General features: G+C 39.8%; 1 protein-coding gene across 1 annotated transcript; it reads right to left on the bottom strand.

Annotated features, from left to right (window-relative positions):
• Positions 1-5,813: 5,813 nt before the first annotated feature.
• LOC132132341 (myeloperoxidase-like) lies at positions 5,814-10,329 on the bottom strand (the record flags this gene model as incomplete). The annotated part of the gene is made up of 14 exons (XM_059544718.1): positions 5,814-5,967; positions 6,051-6,104; positions 6,508-6,545; positions 6,776-6,972; positions 7,239-7,476; positions 7,628-7,798; positions 7,897-8,155; positions 8,248-8,408; positions 8,761-9,118; positions 9,209-9,415; positions 9,519-9,648; positions 9,734-9,866; positions 9,966-10,141; positions 10,232-10,329. Coding segments are annotated over 14 exons (2,235 nt in total), but the record flags the coding sequence as incomplete, so codon positions are not given.
• Positions 10,330-10,601: the final 272 nt, after the last annotated feature.

Raw genomic sequence — 10,601 nt, 5'->3', positions numbered from 1 at the left:
AAAATAACTAAAGCATATCACCTGGTGGTGATATATGCTTATTTTATTAACTTATTTTATTACATGGCTTGGTTGAATTCCAATGTAGAATGCGGTCTGTTATAACCAACAGACCGCTGTGCGGAGTATAACAGACCGTTGCCATGAAAAACAGAGCGTTGCTATGGACTGACAGGATTCTAACCGTAGAGACGGAGCAGACTATTTTCTTTAGCGGAAGCAATACAATCGGGTTTAACAATTGGGGGAGAGGGAGAGGGAGCACTTCAGAACTCCTGACCTGATATTTATATACTATATTTCAATAAATATATTTGTTTGACAGAGAAGCTGTGTGCAAACAGAAATATATATTATTTTTCAAAAATAAAAAAAAGCATCCCAGAAAAAAGGGCACTTTCTCTCCAGGAATAAAAAGGGCAGGTGCTCAAGCCCCCTTTGGTCTCTGCAGAGCAAAAGTGGGCGTTTATCACCTTGTGGGTGTTCTCAAACTGCTGGGTGTTTCTAGATCATGCAATCTAAATGATCCCCCTTACACAACCCCACCCCTAAACGTCACTATGACATCAACCAATCAGCTATCATGGTGTAAAAACACCCTCATCTGGTAACTCCCATTACTTTCTTGCAGAGACCTATACTTGCCTTTCATGTCTATGTGTGCACGTGCCTGGAGAAAACAGTTCCTGGGGAAAAAGTTCCTGGTACAAATGTTCCGGGTAATAGTACGCACATTTTCCACCTGCAGTGGAAACGCAGCTATACTGTAAATTGTTGTTGCTCCTCTGTGCCCCGCCTTTCTGAAACAGTCGATTTTTACAAAGCTCTTTTACAAAGATCTTTTTACAAAGATTGGTCTGAAAAGCGAGGTGTGCTGTGATTGGCCAAATACCTCAAACATAAAACCTTGTCTTTATTTGTGATCGGAGAAACGACAAACAACAAGAAATTTTTTTTTAAAATATGAAAACGTACTAACATACTGTTAGTCAGCATTATTTGTCAGAACACCGGCATTGTGCTACTCTCTCAGGAAACTACTCTCTCGTCCTCCGTTAAATTTGCTGCACACATCTGAATATTTGGGTTGAATTTTTCTGGAACAGTGTTGTAAATAAAACTTAACCTCTGATTTCTAGTCGTGTCCTCTTTTGGAAGGCCAAACAAAGTTTCACTTTCACAGCGAAACAGTGTCTCCATGACATGGCAGTGGCGACAACAACAATACTACAGCGAGAATCAAAGTTACGCCTTCTTTCTTTGCATCAACAGTCTTAAATTTTATAAAGAATATCTCTTTGGGTTTTATACATTAGTCTTTGCAACTTTCAGGATCTTATCTATTCACGAACAGTTTGTAACACTCCAAAAAGAAAAGAAAACTTAAAATTGCATCATATGACACTAGCCTACATGTAGTGTCGTTACCGTGGCATTAAATTACAATAAATGAATAAATAAATAAATAAATAGACAAACAAAAATTTATGGAATGATTTTTACATTTTTATATACAGATCCTGAGAACACCTTTCTTTCTTCTGACTGCTGTAATTTGTCTATATTTAATTTCTCCTGGTTTAACAGTTGTGGAAACACAATAAAGCTTTTTTCTTTTGCTACTAGAGCAAACGAGAATGTAAAAATAATATATTCTTCTAGAAGTTTATTATGCTGCAGTTTACTTTAGGGATGCACAGAAATGAAAATTGTGGGCTGAGATTGAAAATTCTGGATGTACATGGCCAAAACAAAACAAAACAGGACATTCATCTAATGTTCCCATTTGTTTATTTTCTCTTTTTAATGACCTAATTAATTAACTTAATTAGGTTACCTAATTTATTAATTTAATAAACCTTACATGGCTTGTGTACTGCAAACACATATGAGCTTCATCACTGTGTCTGTCATGTTCAAGATTCAATATATTTTTTTGTCACAAACATGGTTATATGGAGAGCATATGACCAGCAGTGAAATGTAAGTCAGGTCCACTCCATGGACAGTGCAATTATTAAAGAATACAAACACAAGAAAATTAAATTTAAATATGGTATGGAAAAGTAAGATAAAAATAATGAAATAATGCTTATAAAATAAAATGTGCACAGTATACTGTAGACTTAGACTTTACTGTAGAGCAGGGATGTACAAGAGAAGAATGTGCAAATGGTTGTACAGGGTATTTACATAGCAGCAATAGAGGTAGTAAAAAAAGTAAATAAAAATAAAAATGTATAGAAAATGCTGTGTACAAGTGACAATGTCAGTATATTAAGTATCTTACTGATTATTAAGTGAGCCTGATTGCCTGGGGGAAGTAGCTCCTCCTAAGTCTCTCAGTTTTTGCCATCAGGCTGCGGAAGCACTTACCAGATGGCAGCAAAGTGAAAAGACAGTTACTGGGGTGGATGGAGTCCTTGATGATTTTAACAGCTCTGCTTTTGCAGCGTTTGAGGTAGATGTCCTGCAGAGAGGGTAGAGCAGACCCTGAGATGTGCTCAGCTAAGCGCACAACTCTCTGCAGGGCTTTACAGTCCTGACTGGAGCTGTTCCCCTACCACACTGCGAGACACTGAGCCAATACACTTTCTATGGCACCTGAAAAGAACATTTTGAGGATTGCTGGTGAAACCCGGAATTTCCTCAGCTGTCGCAGATGGTACAGCATTTGCCTGGCTTTATTAACCTGTGTTTGAATGTGGGTAGTCCAAGTCATGTCCTCTGAGATGTTTACACCAAGGTACTTGAAGCTTCTTACCCTCTCCACAGGGGTCCCACTGATCATAAGAGGAGTATAGGGCCGCTGCTGTCTCTTCCTGAAGTCCACAATCAGCTCGTTAGTTTTACTCACATTCAGAGAGGGACAATTGTCCTGGCACCATGATCTGAGTTTCTCTACCTCATCCTAGTATGCAGCTTCTTTGTTGTTGGAAATGAGGCCCAGAACCACAGTATCATCAGCAAATTTGATAATAGATGTGGAGCTGTGGGAACACACGTAGTCATGTGTGTAAAGAGAATAGAGCAGGGGACTCAGGACACAGCCCTGTGGGGCTCCTATGTTCAGGTTGATGGAGTTGGAGGTGAATTGGCCAACTTTCACCACTTGAGGTCTACCGGTGAGGAAATCAAGAATCCAGTTGCAGAGTAAAGAATTCAGGCTGAGGTCCATGAGTTTTAGAAGCTAGTTTGAATGGGACTATAGTATTGAAAGCTGAGCTATAGTCAATGAACAGCAGCCTTACATAGTTCCCATTGCTGCTGTCAATGTGCTTGAGGGAAGAGTGCAGGACGTGGGATATGGCATCTTCAGTGGATCTATTGGGGCGATCTGCAAACTGAAGAGGGTCCAAAGTGTCAGGGATGGAGGAGCAAATGTTGTTTTTTATAAGTTTCCAAAGACCTTCATGACTGTTGATGTGAGGGCAACTGGACGATAGTCATAAAGGCAAGAGGGTTTATTGTTCTTAGGCACAGGGATGATGACAGATTTTTAAAGGAGTTGGGAACAACCGAGGTAGCAAGGGACTCTTTAAAAATAGATGTAAACAAACCAGCGAGCTGATTAGTGCAGGACCACAGAACACGGCAAGAAATCCCATCAGGACCTGCTGCTTTCCTGATGTTCACTCGCTTTAGAGCCCTCCGAACCTCGTTCTCTGACACAGTGATCACATGATTATCGCTACTCTGACTGCTGCTCCCTGACGTGCTGATCGGCAGACTCGCGCTGACTTGGTTGCATTCAAAGCGGCCGTAGAAAGAGTTTAGCTCACCAGTCAGCGATGGGTCAAAACTCTCAGCTGCAGAGGATTTGTTAACAAAGTCACAGATGGTTCTTAGTCCCTGCCACATGTGTCGTGAGCCATTTAGCTTGAAATGCTACCCTTGAGCTAATGGTAAAACTAAGGACATTATTAACTGTGTTTACATTTATTTTGAAAAATGAAGCTCACGATTACGGAAAGGGGCGTTTTATTTCTGCCCAGTGCTTGCAGTGTTCGGCCAATCACAATGCTTGTGGTCAGCACTATCAGAGCAACCTGGGCTCTCATAGCACCTGAGCAGTGCCACAGACTGATCGACTCCATGCCACGCCGCATTGCTGCAGTAATTCAGACAAAAGGAGCCCCAACTAAGTATCGAGTGCTCATGCTCATACTTTTCATGTTCATACTTTTCAGTTAGCCAAGATTTCTAAAAATCCTTTATTTGTATTGGTCTTAAGTAATATTCTAATTTTCTCTGATACTGAATTTGGGATTTTCCTTAGTTGTCAGTTATAATCATCAAAATTAAAAGAAATAAACATTTGAAATATATCAGTCTTTGTGTAATGAATGAATATAATATACAAGTTACACTTTTTGAATGGAATTAGTGAAATAAATCAACCTTTTGATGATAGTCTAATTATATGACCAGCACCTATATATTAACAAATTATCTGTTAAGCATTATATAATGTTTGTTAATGATTTATTAATGAAAGTTATTACAAAAGTGTTACCCGTTACCTTTTTTGGTCATGTTTCACTCCCGCTGAGTGTAATATGGCCAAGTCGTTTTAGCAAGAGCACAAATGAAGAAACGTTTTGTCTTAACATTAGAAGTCACAACAGCTTGTGGGTAGTGTGGTTATGTCCACAACCTGCTATCCTCATGATGTTGCTACAACACAGTTGATGTTGCAAGTGAGAACGTTTTTTGTGGTGCTACATGGTTAACATTTGTGAAGAAATGCTTCCCCATGCTATTCTTGTCACACAAAATCAAGCCAGTTTAGCAGAGACCTGCATGCTGGAGGAGCTGATGCTGCAGCTGATGACACGTTCCACTGCAAGAACAAGCATATTGATTTGCAGCATAACCACTGAGAGTTATTTGTCTTTATTATTATGTTTTGTGTTGACAAGTCGCAACTTTAATTTCGACTTTTAATGTATTAAATATTTTAACTTTTGGTTGTGTATTCATACTCACGATATAGAAAGTAGAACAAGGCAAATAATGAATTGATGATACAGAAAATTAATTCATTTCACTTTGCTAAAAGCATACACAAAAATAACTGTCACACCATGAACTACAGAATATTTTGTTGCAATCTAACAACAAAAGCAAAAACAACATACAAATATCAACATACAGTTCATAATAAAGAAATAACAATGATTAGTTACATCCATGTTCCTAAATGAAGAATTTAGCTTTAAAACAATTCAAAGATTAAGTATAACTGAATCCTTAACTTTGCATTGCTAACAGTCAAAGTCATCACATTAATAAAAAAAAATAAAAAAACAACAACACAGAAACGGTACTTAAAAGATACCGTAACAATTGACTTTTTAAAAGACAAAGGAAAAATAGCAGATTTACTATTTGCATTTCATAAGCTTTTTTAAAACTATTCCTATCACCAAGATATGTGCATTTATATGCAACTGCATTTGTATATTAAAAATATTAAAAAATAACAGCTAAATGAAAGGAAAATAATAATTCATTATAAGCAATAGTCTTAAACAGGGAAAAGAATATGGCCAGAGAAATAGCTGGATTTTCTTATACCATTAGCACCCTTAGAAACCTCTATCCATAGATGGTCTCTTGTCTGCAGGCTCAGAACCACACTTCCTTCAGCCAAACATCGTTTATTAAGGTTGATTGTTTCAGCAGTTAGCTGTACAGCATAATTTTTCTTTAAGGTGACAATACCCAAAGTCTTAGTTCCTATGCATGAGAACTGGAATTCATATACACCAGGTATCTTGCAGACGAACTGTCCTGATGTTTGATTATAATGTTTCTGTCCATTGTAAAGGACCTGACTGAACACAACAACCTTAGCAGTGACAGGAAGGATGGTGCCAACAGAAGCAAAGAAGGCAGACTGTTGTCCTGTGGTATTAATAGGAGGTCCTGGAGGTCCAGGTGGACCTGCTACACCTTGTGGACCTGGAAAAATAAAATATTAGAATAAAAGATAAACAATCTTTAAGTAATATTTGGAGGGCATATTTAATTTATGACTGTCTTACCAGGTTGTCCTGGGGGTCCTCTGGGTCCGGGAGGTCCTTGGAAGGACTCTGTATCTGAGAGGTAATGAATAGATGTTATATGTTTGTACTAAAAAACCAAACTGTTTGCCATCACAGATTTAAATGTAAAAGATTCCCCAGACCCAAGCAAATCCCCTAGAAGCAAGCAAAAGGCAGAAAGAACGGCTAGACAGCTTACGAAGGTTTAGTGCAGTTCAAGTGCAGTCAATAAATATTGATATATATTTGTGACATTTAAATGTATTAATATATGGCACTGCGCCAATCCGGTGTACAGCAAAGAAGACCAAATAATATATTTAAGCTCTGTCCAGTTTTTGTGTTCAGATTTTGCATTAAATTGATAGTCATTTTAAACCCTGTTATAGGTCATATGCAAAGCAAAATCACGTGCTCTTTTTGCTTGAATTTGGGAGAAAACAAATACTTGTCTAACCTCATTTCCAATGTCTGAATGGTGGATGCTACTGTTATCTGAAAGGTCAAACACCAAATTACAGTTTAATCAAATTATGCTTAACCATGTAAACAGATTGCATATTTTTTTCAATACCTGATATGTGCCTATACCACCAAAAGTAGGTAGTCTACAAGCACATATAAAGATAGTAAGAAATGTAAGCAGAAATGTGCAGTCAGAGGAAGAAGACTTATGACTATGTTACAATTATGCATTTAATAACTTATTTAGTCTGGTGTCTTACTGGTTTCAATCCAAGGAGTAAGATCAAAGGCTGGGATATCCCCACAGTTAACAAAACTTGCAGGACTTGTGAAGCGGAAAGGATTGTTGGGAACTCTGCTGATTCCAGTGTTGTCACAGATGATACGGGCTAGTGACACAGAGGCCAATGATGCCTTTTGTTTGGTGGTGAATACTCCATGGTTCTCAAACCATAACCTTAACACAATGTGACACTTGACATTAACACCTTTCCAGCACATACTATTCTCATATACTAAATCAGGAGTGTCCAAACCTGCTCCTGCAGTGTCCTATAGAGATTAGTTCCAACCTGCCACAACACAACTGCCTGGAAGTTTCCTGAAGACCTTGATTAGCTGGTTCAAGTTTGTTTAATTAGGGTTGGAGTTGAACACTGCAGGTTAGTGAACCTCCAGGAGAAGGCTTGGATACCCCTGGACTAAATACACAGAGATCTTTACCTGTCCCCCTGGCGGATGCGTTTGAACTGTGTAGAGATGAGGCAGGCAAAAAGTGAACCGACACGACCACCAGGAACAAAAGGCTCTGCGACACCTCCCAACCAAATGTCTATATTCTCAGGGGTGCCATAAAGCTCAATCAACCTGCGAGTCAATTTAGTGTTGTTCATTACCACACCCAATTCTTGCTCATTCTTAGGGGCGGAGAGTCCACAGAACCGACGCCATGCATTATAGCCTTAAAAGGAACAACAGATGGATACTCAGTCATCTCTTAAAAACACATGAGGTGATATTGCAGCATTAAGTCGGGTTGGCTTCACATTTTTAGAATTAAAGTGTTCTGAGGCTTGCTGTGCATGTGTTGGCTATGAGTTCAGAATATTTACCTGGTATACCGTGGTCACGGCTTCTTTGCATGTTGAGGGAAGCCAAGTCCAAAGCAATGTGGGATGTAAAGGCAAACAGCCTTTCTCTAAGAGCATTCACCATCATATGGTCCTGTGTATTCAATTTTGCTGGCCGACCAATCAGTCCACGGAGCAGAGGATCGATGCCCCCTAAGCAAAAAGTAAACCAGAAGTAAAATAAGATGGAGAAAAAGTTCTGGAAGATTTTGGATTCGAATGATATGCTGCAACTAGCCTCACAAACTCACCTTCAAAGATAACTCTCCAAGGAGAAAAGAAGGCCTCAAAAAGGGGCACACTTGGGAATTTAGGATGGTTCTGGTAATTTTCATCAAGACGAAATATGATGGGTTGGATGGCCAGGTGGGCAAAACGGAAAGCTGCAGTGGCAAAGACATTCGCAATGGTAGGGTCCACACTCTCATTGTAACCTGGATATTGTCCGAGATGTCTATTGTAAACATCAGGACCCACAATATGCGGCAAGTATTCCTTAAACACCAAGATCTAAAAGAGAAAGGAGAGGTTGATCATGCATATATGTTGTACTCCACATGTAATTGCTTGTGCTTGATGCGCTTTCAATTAGGTGTCTTTACCTGGTTGTAGGCCCCCAAAATTTTTCTTGCCTCTTGATAGAGGGTTTCGCTACTCCAGGTAGGATTCAGCACATGGAGGGCACGAGCCAATCTATTGTGCTCCCTCACAAAAAGTGTGTGTATTGAGGTAAGGGCAGTGTTCTCATCAACACGAATATCCCCTACACACATTGAGAGTTCATCAGCATTTGCAAACATGGAGTTGTGCAAATAATAGGCATTCACCATACATTTTAGATCAAGGATCTCCAAACCTGCTCCTGGAGAGCTACTGTCCTGTACTGTAGATTTCAGTTCCAGCCCTACTCCTACACACCTGACTGTAATTATCAAGTAGCCCTGAACACCTTGATCAGCTGGTTCAATTGTGCTGGATTGGGGTTGGAGCTGAGATCTGCAGGATGGTGGCTCTCCAGGAGCAGAGTTGGAGAGCCCTGTTTTAGATGTTTGATGTAATATATTACAACTAGAAATATGCCAGATAATTACATTAAGAAGGCACAAGTTACTGACCTGCTATAAAGCAAGGCACCTCTGTTAAGGTTGTGTCATTAAGGATTTTCTGACGTGTGGTGCACATTTTGCTTTCTACATTGGTGAAGGGCAGAAGCTCTCGTCCATTGTCAAGGTACTTATTATTGACACGTAGAAGACCTCCATCATTGGTCAGGTCTCGAAGTACCTTTGCTAGTCCATCCTCCGCCCCATAAACCTGTCCTCCATCTAGGAAAGCTGTTAGAGCATTGATCTGTTCCCGGAGATTGGGGTTCCCACCAAACATATAGGCAGTGTTCCCAGAACCACAGGCCGGAGACGAGCGGAAGACAGGGAGACAGGTGCCAGGCTTTAGGCGTGGATCTCCTGCAGGGGCCTGTGTTTACACATAAATTATATTGTTAAAAACTGTTATATGAGAATGAAAGTAGGACAATACTTGACAGAGACACAATCCTTGACTGACCGGAATTGGGAAGCAGGGTTCAGAGCGCTCACAGCTCTGATCACAGTCGAGGCCACTGCTGAAGGATTTAATGCTCGGTGAGAAGGGCGTAAATGTAAGATCATGGTCAACCCATTGTCCAAAGATGGTGAGCATGAAGGTAAATTCACGGTCACTCTCTATGTCAGCATCTGCAGTGCTTAGAATACGATTTGAAACCAATCTGACCTGCAATCAATGAGAAAGACAGAGTACAGACATGGTTGATCGATTGGTGGCCTCATTGATTGTCAAATGAACTTCATTAAACTATTCATAATCTCCATCATACCAGGGGCAGCATCGCACCATTGTGCATTTTTTTGGGATCCCACCCTTTGGGCTGGGAGATGCCATCTTCATATTGAGCAGGCAACCAGCGAGTAAAAGCGGTGTTGGATGCACCAAGGAGTGCGTTCCTCCTGGGAATGATACATTTTTTTGTTTTTCTTGACAAATAGTGAGTCTATGGAAAAGACTACTCTGAATAAGGTGGGAAAGACTGACCGGTTGTTGCAGACATTGGTGATAGTTCGATATTTGTTTATGAGGGGTGTGGTCCTACAAGATGGGGGCCGGGTTTGAGCTGTACAGCCTGTCAGACGTCTAATGGTGTTAAGCTCATCTTGAGTAAGCAGGTCTAGGAGAAAACACATATTGATAGTCTTGAGCATAAAACATCAGACAATGATAGATCTGATCTGGATTTTGCAAGTTTTGTAGCATGTTATCTTCATACTTGTAGCATTGATGGACCTCTTGTGTACATGATGGGCTTTCTCACTGATCAGCCTGAGTGTCTGCACCATGTAGTCTGCGGCTCTCACTGCCTCTCGTGTCTTTCGAGCTGGCTGTTTCAGTAGACGTAGCTTGTCTGAAGGCTTGATGACATCTCTGCGCACCCTTGCTAGACTCCTGGAAGTGGGGAGATTTATGAAAATAAATAGATCAATGACTGGGATAACAGAACAAGATTACTGCAACATTCTTAAAAACATTACTCACTCATCACGAGAATACTTGTAAGCAGCGTCCACAATTTTCTTTGCCTCCTCAAATGAATCTAGAATGAAACATCTTCCAGGACTCTCTTCTGTTAAAAAAAGAAAACCATATTACATCACGAGTTAGCCCTAGAAAGGCTAACATTGAGTAATTCTAGTGAAGACTGAAATTTCCCTCAGTCTAAGACATTTATGGGTCAAAGACGTTAAGATGTCCGCACCAAAAGAAATGTACAAAAGTGATTTTGTGTCCATATAAAGCACATTAAATGTAAGTAAAATGTCTACTTTTAAGGTTTCAAATAAGTTTTTGGAGAAAAAAATGTCAAAATTTGGTTGAAATAATGTTACATTGTCATTCAGTGTAACAC

The sequence above is a fragment of the Carassius carassius genome, chromosome 49, assembly GCF_963082965.1.
Source record: "Carassius carassius chromosome 49, fCarCar2.1, whole genome shotgun sequence".
Classification (NCBI taxonomy): Eukaryota; Metazoa; Chordata; class Actinopteri; order Cypriniformes; family Cyprinidae; genus Carassius; species Carassius carassius.
This window is presented reverse-complemented; position numbering and strand designations above follow the sequence as displayed.